At 47.9% G+C, this 15,177-nt stretch overlaps 1 protein-coding gene across 1 annotated transcript in view; it reads right to left on the minus strand.

Annotated features, from left to right (window-relative positions):
• Positions 1-15,177, minus strand: part of LOC130835882 (phospholipid-transporting ATPase IB) — a 416,937-nt gene that overhangs the window by 378,963 nt on the left and 22,797 nt on the right. Inside the window, exons 2-6 of the mRNA XM_057707762.1 lie at positions 7,837-7,936; positions 7,280-7,378; positions 6,188-6,233; positions 5,475-5,515; positions 249-322 (exon numbers count right to left, since the gene is read on the minus strand). Of these exons, the coding sequence (XP_057563745.1) occupies positions 249-322; positions 5,475-5,515; positions 6,188-6,233; positions 7,280-7,378; positions 7,837-7,936 (360 nt within the window). The remainder of the gene's footprint in view (positions 1-248; positions 323-5,474; positions 5,516-6,187; positions 6,234-7,279; positions 7,379-7,836; positions 7,937-15,177) is intronic.

Here is a 15,177-nt window from a genome sequence, read left to right on the forward strand (position 1 = left end):
AATGTGTCCCTACCAATGAGGAGCAGCCCAGAACAGCCATGAGATGAAAATGAATCAATAAATGTCAAAGTTCTGAAAAAAGTACAAGGTTAGGGCAGCAACATGCAAAGGCGTAAAGGAAGAAGAGGCTGGGGAGAGGGCGGTGACCGGAGGGTGGAGGGAAGGCGGCTGGAGTCTCCTGCAGGCACCAGGTCACACTCCATTTTCTCAACCCCGATTTCAAAACCGTGCCCACGAGCCCACCTGACCTGGAGGACAGCAGGACCACATCTGCTGGAAGATACTGCCCGTTGACCACCTTCACGATGTCTCCCACGGCCACCTGGAACAGCGGGACAAGGACACAGAAGCATGAGAGACAAGAGGGCACAAACGGTGATAAAAGTGGAGAAAAGACTACTGTATAACTGTGCCATGAAGTTTAAGGCAGAGAAGCTCAAATTCCTTTCCTCCACAAGAATAAGAGGAACATTTCAATACAGACAGATGCTAATCCTGCCTTTTTGCAATGATGCTTAACAAAGGAGAAAAAAAAGGAGCGGGAGAAGAAAATATGAGTCAAAACAACCATCAAGGTCTCACTTTCTCACAGTTATTCATCTGCTTATAAACACGTGCACACCTGTCTCCACAGCTGTGGGCAGCGGGGTGAGAGGTTAGGAGCACAGCTCGGGAGCCCGCCTGGATGCCTGGGTCAAATCCCCCTGGGGGGCCCCTTCCCAGCTGCGTGCAACCTTGAGCAACTCACGTCAGCTCTGGGGCCTCACTTTTCCCGTCTACACAATGAGGTCAGCAGCACGTATTTCATGGGGCTATTGGAGGATCAACCGAGTTAACACACGTACGTCTCCTCTGTTCTACAGCTGGGGAAATGGACGTTCAAAGTGAAATCCTGGGTCACAGTCACAAAACCCGTGAGTGTTAGAACCAGGACTCAAAACCAAGCCACTGGGCTGGAAGGCCAGCGGTCTGACTGGAAGGTAATACTAAATTCACCCAGAAACAGTGCATCTCAAAGGTCCCCTGGAAATACACCACATGAAACAGATTTGTGTGGCCTCAAGAAACTGCCAGGAAAAGTCACGGCCAAAGTCAGAGACCACCTTGGGAAACAGACTCCACTGGACAGAAGACCCCAAGCCAAGGAAACAGGTGCTCACCTGCAAACACAAGCCCACGGCCGAGGGTCCACAGGGCCTTTAAATAACCTCACAGACACGCCCGGCCGGAAAGAACAAGGGCTTTCAAGCCAGGCAGGCCCAGACTCAGATCTGAGCTTCACAGACACAAACAAGCTCCGGGAGCCTGGCAGGCTCTCCACCTCCCTAAGCTCCAGTGTCCTCACTTATAAAATGGGAAATGCCACCACGGACCTTGCAGGGCTGATGCCATGAGTAAGCAGGGATATACAAGTACCAGGCATGAAGCAGGCAGGGGTAAGTGTCAGCCTCCAGGGTAACCGAACGGGCACTGTGAGCGTAAGAGTGAGGGTGGCGAGTTCTCTGACAGCACAAGAAAGGCCATTCCTGGTGCACAAGTTCAAAACTCAAATAGTTGGGACGTCCCTGGTGGTGCAGTGGTTAAGAATCCACCTGCCAATGCAGGGGACACGGGTTCGATCCCCGGTCCGGGAAGATCCCACATCATGTGCCACAACTACTGAGCCCACGTGCTGCAACTACTGAAGCCCATGTGCCTAGAGCCCGTGCTCCACAACAAGAGAAGCCACCACGAGAAGCCTGTGCACCACAACGAAGAGTAGCCCTCGTTCGTCACAACTAGAGAAAGCCCGTGCATGGCAACAAAGACACAACGAAGCCAAAAATAAATACATAAAATGCATTAAAAGAAAAAAAAACTCAGAAAGTCTAACCCAGCAGGACCCTCTGGGGCCTTCAGCGGACAGACCTCTCCCCACATCCTCTGCTTTAGCTCCTAGCTGAAGTACCTGGATCACAGTATCCGATGCACGCTTCCTGAGTCGTTTTACAGGTGCTAAAACCCCCACCACATGGAAGACATGAACTACCTGATGACCATGAACACGGAACCCCCAGACCTACTGGAGATTATGGGCTGGTAACGCTCACCCCTATGACCCCGCCCTGTAACCTCACCATCAACCAGAGAACTGTGCATGAGCTGATGACTTACCCTGGGATGACCCTCCCTCATCCAGCCTTAAAAGATGATTTGCTGAAACCCTCAGGGGAGTTTGGTGTCTGGAGCACCAGCCACCCAGACTCCTTGCTTGGTGCCTGCCATAAACGCCGCACTTCCCTTCACCACGACCCTGTGTCAGCAGACTGGCTTTACGGCACGCAGGCGAGCAGACTCAAGTTTGGTTCAGTAGCAAAAGGGCACTATGCTTGCTGTTTCCTCTTCCAACCCATGTTACTCTTCTTCCAAATAAAGAATTGTTAAAAACGAAACAAACAAACAAAAAACTACTGTATCTTATAAGCCAGGAAAATGGCCTGGCAGGTGCCTATGTTTTATTTTTTATTAGGAAAAAGGGAACGTTGCTACAAGTTATCCTGTTAGTGCTTTGATTTGCTTATCAAAGTGCGTGGGGAGGTCTGAGGAATCAGGCTGGACCTCAAGATGGTAAAAATTGTTGCAGATCCTCTGTACATTTGACGTTTGTATCCAATTTAAAGGCAAAAGAAAGGCATGTAATTCAAGTAGGTCCCACGATAAAGTCAGAGAAGCCACAGAGCTATTTCAACAACCACCAGCACACAAACAAAAGCACTTATGAAAACTGAAAACATCTTCTAAATGTAAAAATGTTTTAGGTGAATAGTTTAATTATATAGAAAAAATCAGAAGCTATTAGGTAAGGAAAAAACTAGAAAAGAAAATTACTCATGTTTTCAAATGAAAAAAGCCAGTGGATTTTTTTTAATCAAAGTGGGAGGACAAGGGAAATTAGGGCTTTCCCCTGTCTTTGTTAAGGGGATATAAATGCTTCTTAGATAATAAAGTACTAAAAAGTTTCATGTACATGAGAAACGACTTGCTTGGAATTTCATTTGAAAATGGTTTTCTATTTGTTGTTCTCATGTGTGGGTGTCCCTTCAGTGTGTCAAACTACCTAGAATTAAGAATTCTCCAGGTGGGAAAGAGGCCCCCTAGATCCCTGAATCCCCTCTAGCCTCACAGAACTGCTCAAGTCTCTCAACATTGAATAAGCTCAGAGGTAGGTCCTGTCAAAGAGCCAAGGCCACAGAGACCCACTCAGAGCTGCCCCTTGACGATCACACAGCTGCAGCCCAGGGACCAGGACGGTGACTCAAGCTTCTGCGTCTCAGATTCGAGCTGTGTTGCTTTGGGGACCTGAGAGATAGCCAGCTCCCCGCCCCTGCATGTCACCCCTGTCCCCTCCCACCTTCCCATCCCCACTCTGGGCAGTTCTGCAGCTGCGCTGGCTTTCCTGTCCATCTCCAAGTTTCACCCAGCTACCTCTTAAACTGGTTGCCATCCTTCATGAGAGCACTGTGGCATCTTGTGAGGGAAGCCATCCCTGACCTGAACCCGTGGGTCCAGACCAGCTGTCCCCTCACCCGGTGTCCTCAGGGCACGTGAAGCAGGTCCTGTCCCAGGGCCCAGCACCCACACGGCGTTCTGCCTACCTGCACTTCCACGGCACCTGTGATTCTGGAGTGGGGTCCCCGGACCAAGAGCCTCAGCCTCACCTAGGAACTTGTTAAAAATGCAAATTCTAGGGGACTTCCCTGGTGGTCCAGTGGTTAAGACTCCGTGCTTCCACTGCAGGGGGTGCAGGTTCGATCCCTGGTCGGGGAACGAAGATCCTGCATGCCACGTGGCAAGGCAAAAAAATAAAAAATAAAATAAAAAAGCAAATCCCAAGGCCCCAGCCTGGAGCTACTGAATCCGAGCATCTGAGAACGGGGCCAGCACCCACTGTACCAGCCCGCCGCGTGACTGGGATGCCGGCTGAAGTCTGACCACTTACAAAATTCTTCAAAGGGCCGGGGCCACGCTTAATTCTTGTCTTTATCCCCAAAGCCTACCACTGTCTCTGGAACATGTTAAGAGCTCCAATTAAATAAACAACATGCACTTTTAATTGAAATAAAAATGCACGTGGCAAAGCATGTAACAGGTATTTGGTTTGTTTGGGTCTTTTTTTTTCCCTCTCCAAATGTGTGTGGGAAACAGTAATGAGACTTAGAGGTCTGAATCCATCCACTCCTCAAACCCGAATTCTGAGATGATCACTCCATTTTCTGCTGTTTCAAGTGGTGTCAGCATCCCCAACTCAAACAATTCTCCATCCAGCCTTTCTGGGGAGGGGTGCGGCAACAGGAACAGAAGGGAAGGAGAGGCCAGGCCTAAGTGCGGGGGAGCTCCCGGCTTCCTACAGCACCGGGAGTATTGCCACCCTCTGCCAAGGCAAGCATTTCCAACCACTTGACCAAGAGCCACCACGCTTCCAACTGAGAGCGAGGTCAGTGAATATTTACGACCCGGGACTTCTGGACGGCTACCCAGGGTGACGTGCTATCGCAACACTACCAACGGGCTGCACGGTTCGCCTGTAACCGAGGAAAAAGAAAGCCAAAGCCAAAATGAAGGCTGCAGTCACCACATCACGGGCATCCTGCACTCACGAGGTCACAGAGGTACCTTAAAACATCGCTGATTAAGTGTTTAGTAAGAGACACTATTATAAGTTACCCTTCTCTAAAATGTAGCTTTAATCAGCTTTGAATCTTGGCGTCATGAGACAAAGATGTCTCGGCCTCCAAAGACATCTTGTGACCATTAGGTACCAGCCGCAACAGAGACTCACTGAAAAAAAGCTAATTTTAGCAGATAGCAAACACCCAGACGGCACAGCCTATTCCTTCTCAATCTTCCATTTATCACTAGTAACAACCAAAACACCACGCCATTCTCAAACCCCGCGGACCCCATACTCCAGGGTGGACACAAATCCTTCTTGCTCTTGTAAAGCTAAAAGCGGCAACAACTTTCAGCCTCAGAACCCACACAGGACGGTTCACAACCCCCACTCCAATACTTTATATGTAATGCTGATCACAAAGCCAAACCCTCTCCACCAAAAGTGTGAGAAGTGAGAATCTCAAAAGTTAAAAAAAAAAAAAAACTTTAAAAAATTGAATTGAGATAAAGAGAACTACAGAGAATGTTTCTGAATTGGATTTAGAAACTAGAAGATACTTTGAAATCTCAGAGATATCCATCAGGAGCAACGAATTTCCCAGCTCTGAACTGACACAGGGAACAGCTTCTAGAAGATGCAGCAACAGAGGACATACGCACCTCTTCTAGGAAAGCCTCAGGGAAAAACCATAATGCAGCACTTACATGAAACGGACATGGTTTTGTCTTAACACAAACTTTACACTGAAATCAACACTAGCAATGAGTTACAAGTCTCCAAACCAGTACTTTCTGGCATATCTTTAAAATTAAGTTTTTACCTCTTTCCACACAATGGTATGCCACATACCATTCCTTAGCACTGAAAAAGAAAAACAAAACAACGCACTGGTTAATACTGAGGATTAAAGTAAAATCAGCTTCCAAACCCCAAAAGGTTCCTTTTAAAATTCCAGATTAATTCCAACATACCATATCCTTAGGCATAAAGGTATAACCCCACCAGTCCCCAAAACGGAGCCCCAGCTAGCTACTTATGTACCATATATACAGTAACACATGCACATAAACATATGTGCATGCAAAGAAGTTACGTCTACGCGTATTTAACCCATAAGAAAAGGAAATCACCTTGCTGTTACAAGATGCACCGAAACACACACAAACAACCCACCCCACCCCACCCCCAATAACACAGAGCTACTGCTCTAGAAATGCAACAATACGTAGACAGAGGTAGGGGCAATTATAAACTGAGGCTATGAACGCTTTGACTTTTATGGACATCAAATACGTCTAGCTCTTGAAAATTACAACCTTTTCTAAATCCCTAAAATACACAAATCCTGTTCAAATCTTAATTACTAGGACTCACCGCTTGCTGGGTTTGTTTGCCATTTTGCTATTTTTAAAGTATTTTATCGATTTCTCTCAATTTTTCTCAACACCATTAACTATTAATTTAAAATCCCTTGAATGCAACCCTTGTTCTTAAGTTTTCCAGTGGAAAAAGTGAGTCAGCCTGGTATCTTACCTATCGTTTTCTTTTTATTAACTGCATTGTCTGCCTTATGTCGTTTCTGTTACAGAAAGAAAAAAAATGTGTTAGGTTCCAAAGTTCCAAATGAATAATTGAGATAGCAAACAGTGAGATCGGGCAACAGCAGGACAAGGAAAGTAACTAGCAGCAACACGAATGCCCTAAAATTCAGTTCAATGGGCGTGACCCAGCGTCACTCACTAAACTCAGAGACTAACAGTAAATGTACATGAGGTTTACATGATTATATTTTGGTTATAGCAAGGAACAAGCACTTTGAAGTATAAAACTTCTTACTCCTTGATCCTTTTAGATTGAACTAAAAGAATTATTCTATTTGATAAACTAACAACAACTGAATTCACTTTATGGATAAAGAACTCTGGGGGCAAGGTATCTTCACTTTGATTCGTATTGCATTTCCTCATTTACCTATTCCCAGAAAACTATGCATGTGTTGGGGGGTGGGGGGGGACAGAGAGGAAGGGGAGAAGAGCCTGAAAAGAGGACAGAGAGAAAACGGCAGAGAGTATGAATACGGCTGTAGCCAATGAACTTAGAGATGCACTGAAACAGGTATGAGAAGGGAGGACAGTTTTATAAAATAACCTCAATGCTGCTGCACTAGACAGCAACACAGCCCTCCATTTGCTACCCAGACTAGCACGCTTTTGAGGAGGATGCGAGGAACATCCGTGATAAAAATCAAAGGGTGTCCACTGGGATTGCCAAGTATACATTACTAATAAGAGGAAACAAACTGTACACTTTCAATACATGCAGTTTATTGTACATCAATTGTATCTCAATAAAATTCTAAAAAATATTTAATTTAATTTAATTAAAAAAAAAAATCAAAGGGTGTCCATAAACCTAACCTCAGGAAACACCAATTGAATTACTTCTATCTCGCTGTATAGCTATTTCAGACACTGTGCACACAATCCCTCCCCAAAACACCATCGTGAACCTTGAGAGCTAGTTAGCCTATAGACCAATGTTTCTGTCCTAAAAAACCCAAAGAAACAAATAAGTTGTAAGTTACATTCAATACAATGTTCTTATTATCTGAACGCAAAAACTTACAAAATCTTCTACAATCTCTTTGATGCCTGCGATTGTTAAAATAATGATCAACGGCACCAGGGTGGTATATCTTCCTGTTGGAGAAACATCTGGAATTTGCTGTAAGATAAAGAGACCAAAAGCGGGAAGCTGATGAATTAAAATCCTCTCCGTGAAAAAGAAAATCTGGCATTAGCCCCTGACTCTTCTGTGGTTCTGTTCCATTTCTGTTGCAAAGTGACTACCTTATTTTAAAAACTAGCTAAGTGTGTCACATATTTAAAAAATTTTACCCAATGTCGTTTTGTGTTTGGAACAGAAAAAAAGTGTTAGAAGTAGGACCCCACAGCCATGGTTCAACGCCTCTTTTTCGTAATTGCAATTTTCCTTAAGCCGAGCCCTAAAGAAGCCTCCCTTCATGCACAGAGCCCGTTTGTTCATGCAAACGATGATCAGATGAAGGAAGCAAATTTCATTCAACTACGATGACGCTTTCTCAGTTAAACGACCTTTCAGCAAGACCTTATTTTGCATGCAATTAAGGTTATGAATTTTAAGTAACTGTTTTGAAACGTCACCTGTAATAAGGCAATGAAGAGGAAGAAGGCATTGGCAGCTCTCCTGATCTGCTCGTACAAGAATCGAGGTAGAAACGTCAACACGCTGTACTTGGCCGTACTGTGAGGACAAAGGAAAACACTGCTATCAGTTATGGATGTATTAATAAATTCTAAAAAAAACAAGAAAACGAAGTTCCCAAAATTATACAAGTGATTGTAAAAACGAGATATTTCAAGACTCAGGATAAGAACATTGCCATGCTGGCCCCCTTCTACAAAGCTTCAGCCTGTAAAAAGACACCCTTCTTAAGAAAATCTTCCGATGCGATCTCGGTTTTCAAACTTTGATACATATGTGTTTGTTCACTGTCACACGGTGTAAGCACGGAGATGTACCCACCCTCTAGGAGACGTGTGCTATGTTTGTAAAGGGATGTTACGTTTCAAAGGTCACACAGCAGAAAGAGGCACCTGTCCCCAGCACAGTGAGATAAGAACACTGAGAGGTGACCCATCAACCGAGTAACTCACATAGTCAAAGGCAGAACGGTTACCCCAGGACTGGCGACGCGCTGCAGTTCTCATCACAGAGCCGCTGATTCAACAAGCAAGTCAGCTCTCCCAAGCGTGCCCTGGTAATGGGCGTGCGGTTGACAGTCCGGTGTGTCCCTCCGGATACCTCACCACAGACGTGCTACGCTCAGCCACACCGGAATGAACCTCGCCTTCCACACACCCTCCATCCGGCCACCTTCGCTCACACTCCACTCCCACCTGAGACATCCTGTCCCTCCACACAGTGTCTCCAGGACGAAACGGTCCTTCCCGTCTTGCCCTCCCCTGAAGTTTGGTCCAATTCACAAAGGCCCTTCCTCCTCCAAGTCACAGTGTGGTGTTTACACCTCTCTGCTTTGCTTTATATTATATGTACCTACCCCTAGAATAGATTCTGGGAATAGTACAAACGTTTACTTTGTTAAAAAAGAAATAACAGACCCAAAATGGAGTCACGTGTGCTCAGCCCATGTCATCAAACCGAGACTCAAGGCCTGACCTAAGTGAGCTGAAGCCTCTCCCAGGAATGTGATCTTAACTGGTCAGTCTAGAATCACCTGGTCAGCACTAGGGAGGTTCTCAGCCTGATAGGCCCTCTGTGGTCCCCCTAAAGGAAGGGGACTTTGCCCCAAACAATCTACTCTTTGCTCGCAGCCTCTTTGCCCTGCCCTACCTGCCTATAAAAGTCTTCCACTTTGCACAGCTCCTCAGAGCTCCTTTCTACCTGCTCGATGGGATGCTGCCCAAATCATCAATGACTGAATAAAGCCAATAAGGTCTTTAAAATTTACTCACTTGAATTTTTTTTTTTTTTTAACAACTTCAACTTCGTATATTCCTAGCACACAGCAAATAATCAATGAACAGTGAAATGATGGAAAGGCATAAACTGCAAGCCTGGGCGGTAGAACGAACCGCACCTCCTTCAGCTGCTCAAAGGCTCATGCACAGAAGTAGCTGCTGGAGTCCTAGCTCATCTGCTGAAGCCAACTCTCATCTGAAGTACAGTCTCAAGAGATCTTTCAGGTTTAAAATACACCTCAATTAGAAGCACCAAACAGAAGAGCCAAGGGCTCAGAAGACAGAGCACCTGAGGCACAGGTACTCCTCCAAGACCTGACGGTAACCAAACCTGAAATGACAATGAAAAGCCAAAGCTGACAACTCAAAACACAGCAGCCTGAGGCCGTCTGATGGAGTGGGGAAATAGCTCCATGTACCATTTGTGGCCACCGCCTCATGGAAGATCTGGCATCACAGCCTGGTGTTTTGCAGCATACAATGATTAGAGTTGTCCTCAAGACAGAACTATTTCTAGCCTCCTCCTACTGCTTAAGGTGCTGTGATACTGTGATGTATCTCCAGAAACATGCATTTGGTCTTCACCCCAGTTTCTGGCGTGGAGCCTAAAGCCCTTGGGATTTCCGTAGTGCTGTGTTGAGAGTGATAAAGGTGTTTTTGTTATGTCAGTGAGGAGACTCATGGGAAGCCCCTAGGGTAACCTAAGGATGGGGGCTGGAGGCCAGAGGAGCCAACTAAGTGATTGGAGGCTGGGAACTTTCAGTCCCAGCCCCTCCTAAGAGAGAAGAGGGGCTGGAGATTGATTTCAGTCACCAACCGCCAATGATTCAATCAATGGTGTGTTGGTAATGAAGCCCCCGTAAAACCCCCAAAGGACAGGGTTTGGAGAGCTGGAGACCTCAGGGAAGATCTGATGTTGCCTTTCAAGTCTACAGACCACCTGCTGGCAGAATTCCTTCTTCCTCAGGGAGGTCAATCTTGTTCGTTAAGGCCTTCAGCTGATTGGATGAGGTCCACCCACATTACAGCGGGTCATCTGCTCTACGCAAAGCTCACCAATTTCCATGTTAATCTCATCCAAAAGGCACCTTCAAAGAAACACCTAGAGTCATGTTTGACCAAGTATCTAGGCACCATAGCCCAGCCAAACTGATACGTAAGATTAACCACTGCAGGCATATCCTGAGTCAGTGGGTCTGGAGTGGGTCTGAGATTCCGCATTTCTAACAAGTGCCCAGGTGCGACCATTGCTGCTGGGCTGGGGACCACACTTGGAGTGGCAGCTACCCCTGAGGTGGTAGGTGTGTTCAAGTCTCCCATCTGAGTTCAATCCAACAGAACAGTATAAAATTTAACGGGATGGGAGACATTTACCATCACTGCCCCAGAGGAAAGAACATCGAAAGGACAAAACGGGTGAACAGAGAGCTTCGCAGCAGAAGAGTTTGTACACCAGGTGAATTCGTTGCCTCCAAAAGATTCCCCCTCGAATTACACGTGTCAGTAACCCTGACAGCCTGGCCAGGCATTGGCTGCAAGCATGTCCCTGGCGTTTAGTAAGCCCATAGGGCCTGGGGAACAGGCAGAAATGACCAGGAGGAAACAGAACCGTTTCCCGTGGTTTACCCAGTTTCCCTCTAAATACCTGTCAGACCAGTGTTTCCCGAAATCGGGTGACATGAAGAATGACCAGGGGCTTGCCATAAACCCACCCACCCATCCACCCTTCCACCCTTCCACAGGTATGTACCAAGTCCTATCTATGTACAGTAAGTCCCCTACATACGAACAAGTTCCGTTCCGAGAGCACGTTCCTAAGTCCAACTTGTTCCTACATCCAACAGTTAGCCTAGGTGCCCAACTAACACAGTCGGCTACACGGTACTGCACTGTAATGGGTTTATAATACTTTTCACCCAGCTAGTACATAAACACAAAAAAACCATGTTTCATCTTACAGGGCCTTGAAAGGTACCGTCATACAGTACAACAGCTGGCAGACAGGGGCCGGCATGGAGTGCGCGGGCAAGAAGAGGTACTGACCGGAGAAGGGAGGGGAGGTGGGAGACGGTCGAGCTGAAGGATGGTGAGCAACAGGAGACGGAGGGCGAGCTGCAGTGTCACGCACGCCTGACGCGGACGGAACGCACGTTCGCATCTTTGAAGGTTGGAGACTTGAAGGTTCGTATGCAGGGGACTTACTGTACCTGGCACTGTGCCAGGCACTGTGGGGAACCAAAGGGTCACAAATGCATAATCTCGAGGGAATTACATTCTAGGGGAAAAAATGAGACTTAAAAACCAAATAAAATATGTGGCAGGTTAGATAGTGATGAATATCATGGAGGAAAACAGACCAGGGACAGAGGACGGGGGAAGAGGTTATTTTCAACAGTGATCAGGGACTGTGTCACTGAGAAGGCGACGTGTGAGCAAAGACCTACGGGAGGTGACGAAGCAGGAACTGGCCACGTGGACGCACAGGGAAGAGCCCTGCAGAGAGGCAGCAGCACGCTGAGCGGGAGGGGCGGGGAGGGGACCAGGGGGCACAGAGCCGGGGCCACCTCGGGCCCTGCAGCTCACGTCCACACTGGCCCTTCTGTCTTCAGGAGACAGGAAGTCCCCGGAGGATTCCCAGGATAAGACAAGGTCGGCCAACAACACCCACCTGCAAACCTCTCTCCAGGGACCTGAGCCAGCAGGGAGGAGCCTTGGCTACGTGTGTGGCGGACACGCTCCTCGTGGAAACTTAGGCTCTGGCAAGACTGGAAAACGACCATCAGAAAACAGGGCCTGGAGGAACATGGGTCGGGGACTCCCCGCCCGTCACGACACAAAGCACTTACACGATCTGACTTCCAGAAGGCAGCCCCCGAACTAATCCCAAGATGATACCTGAGTGCGATTTATCAGCTGGGAGAGAAACCCAAGTGATGGCTGTTCTCCAAAGGCAAATCGAAAAATGCGGTAGCTGCTCAAAGCGTGGCCTCCCCGGATGACAAGACTCCGGAGACCCAGCAACCAAACTAGCTTAAAACTCATCTTGCAGATGTGAACAGTAAACGCACACTGGGCTGTCTTCCTTCTCTGGCCTCACACGGACAAGCACATTTCTTGTACATGCCCAGTGTTCCCTACGTGTTCAGTGTTTCCTGGAGGACTGGGGGCCCCTCAAAGCCCCTTCGCCAGAAGCTGACTCTGAGCTGACAGTGGCTCCAAGACCCTGATCCGGGAACCCTCCGCTCTCCCCACTCCCTGCAGGAGACCCCTCACCTTTCTGCTCTCACATACTCCCTCAGCAAGGAGTCCCGGGTTACCGGAGGTAGGAGACACAGCCTAAGAGGGTCATGCATGTCCTCATGTACAGCTGAACTCATTTATCCCTTAAGGGCACACTACACACTAACCCACAGGCAAGAGCAAGAGCCATGAGACCAGGGCAGCCCCTGCCACTCCCGCTGACAACGGGCCTCACCGCACGCCTGGGACCCGCCCAGGAGGACAGGCCGACGCACAGCCAAGCCCCCGGTCCTCTCCCCTGGCGTGGACTCCCGATGCGCTGTCAATCATCCCTTCCAAATTCTATTCTGGAAATTCTCCTAGAATGCAAAAATTCCCGCTGATCACCAGGGCCCATCCATGGGAAGGCAGGACCACGCGCGAGAAAGTTTTACTTCATTTTACTAAACTACTGACATCTCACCAGTTACAAATCACAGGTTAAGAAGCTCATTTCAAAACACGGATGTATTTATTTTCAACATCTTCCAGTTTCTTTGTCTACAGCTGGGAAAGCAGTGCTGTTTACTGCCTTGTCTCATAACCTGCTTCCAGAATGCAGTCACTGGACCCGAACCAGTCCTGATAGCGCTATAATTATTTTATAGCACTTTACTATAGATCACGCAGTCTGAAAAATCAGCCTGTTCTTCATAATACATATCCAAGGAGAAAAATGGGTTGAGTTCAAATCAATCAGCTTATAAATCCACGATTGAACATAAGTTCATAAATTAGACACATTCATAATTCCCATCAAACAGCATGAGTGTCCTGTTCCTATTACATTTCTAATTTGGTTTCTTGACTCAATGCACTGTTTGATGAATAGCTTTGGACACAAAGCAATTTATTTCACATAGAAACGTGGGCTAGAAGACGATAACAGGGAGACGATGACATTTTGAACACGGAGCTTGCTGCCAGGCAAATCCTTCAGTACAGAAAACTCTTACTCAAGCATTTCCAAAGGCCAGACATTAAATGCTTGCTGCTGACATCTTTAAACACAGCACTGTGGAAGAGGAGGCTTGCCTCGTCTGCTTTACAAGGAAACTTGTGAACTTTATGATATAAAATCACATGAAAAGGAGTTCTGAGACTCTTATTCAATTTTGCACTGCAAGTCTCCAAGGATCCTTTTCCATGAGATTTCCTATCTTCAGCAAAAAGAAACAGCAAAGACTTATTATGAAACTATCTGGCCTAGAGGCAGACACGTACAGGACGGTCACAGTTCAGGCCTGATCCCACCACTGCCACAAAAGAAAAGCAATACGGATCAGCCTATTGAATTACAACACCCTTGGCCCTTCACTCAGAATTCAATATATTCTTTCCAAACTCAAGGGAGAAAGCCCTAACAAAAGGTGAGGATTAAGGCTGCCCTAGAAGTGAAACAAGGTGTGACACGACTCTGAAAACAAGTTATGGAAACAGAAGTGCCCAAATCCATCCTGCAGGTCTCTGTCCTCAGTCAAGGAGGCAGTGGTACTGCTGGCTCCAAGGGGAGGTCATCGTGACTGGTCCAAGAGGTCACTGCCAAGCGGGCAGAGTCCAGGAGCTCCAACGACGAGGGACGTCTACAGGGGAGCCCAGCAGGTGGTGGAGTCAGGATGCAGGGCTCACTGGTGTAGACACACGCCTCACTCAGGGCTGGGGGTACACCAAGTCTGTCTGTCCGTGACCATTTTATTTCTGCTTGTTTCTCACAGAATTGCCAAACTTCATCCAAATGTTTAATTGTCATCACAAATTTCCTCCTGGGTTCTGTGCACTTTCCTGCAGGCACACCCACAGCATAAGCTAAGGATACCAGTGCATTTCCCCAAAGTGCGCTCACCCAGGGAGGCGCCTGCCTGAAACCTAACACGGAGACACGAGGGCCCTCAGTCTTCACGAGTGGGATTCAACAGCAGTGAAGGCCAGTCTCAAAGGCAGCTAGCTTCTGACACCCAGCTGTAAACTGGACACATACATGTATCCCCTCTGCCTATTCAGGCACCATTAAAATAGTAGAAAAGAGTGTAAAAACACACTGCCACGTTTTTAAAATCTAAGAACGGAATCATCAGCTAAGGAGTTCCCCTCCCCTCCCTGCCCCCCAAATCGACTCCTTTCTGCTCTTGGCAAGAAAACTGTCTATTTGCCTCTAAGATGCCTTCTGAGAAAGAGCCGTGGGGAGAGAGGGGCGTGCAGGAAGGGCCCTGGCCTACGGGGCAGGCAGCCTGACCTATCTGAGAGGACAGGTCAGCCCAGTTTCAAGAGTGTAGAGGGTCCACCAGAGAAACAGAACCAGTAGGATGTATACGCAGAGAGAGAGAGATTTGTTACAAATGGGCTCCCACACGTCCCAAGATCACCAGTCAGCAAGCTGCAGACCCTGGAGGGCCTCCTGGAGAGGCAGGAGGCACCTGGGGACGAGGACCCTCAAAGCAGCCAGCTGGGGAGCTCATCCCACCAAAAGGACCCGGGGGCTGGTGAGCGCTATTCTGAAACTCCCCCCTAGCTTCTCAGTGCTGGGACCTGGCCGCACCCACCAGCAGGGCAGCACCGAGACTGGGGCTCCCCTGGCCGTGCAGCCAGTCATGCCAGGACCCAGCCCCCCGCACCCCCCCACCCCAGCAGCAAGCAGCCTCCGCACAAGGCGAGGCCCGGCAGCCCACCGGCACACACGCAGCAGTCAGCACTGCCGCAGCAGAAGGGCCCACGCAGCCCGCGTAA

Source organism: Hippopotamus amphibius, chromosome 14 (assembly GCF_030028045.1).
Source record: "Hippopotamus amphibius kiboko isolate mHipAmp2 chromosome 14, mHipAmp2.hap2, whole genome shotgun sequence".
In the NCBI taxonomy this organism is placed as follows: domain Eukaryota; kingdom Metazoa; phylum Chordata; class Mammalia; order Artiodactyla; family Hippopotamidae; genus Hippopotamus; species Hippopotamus amphibius.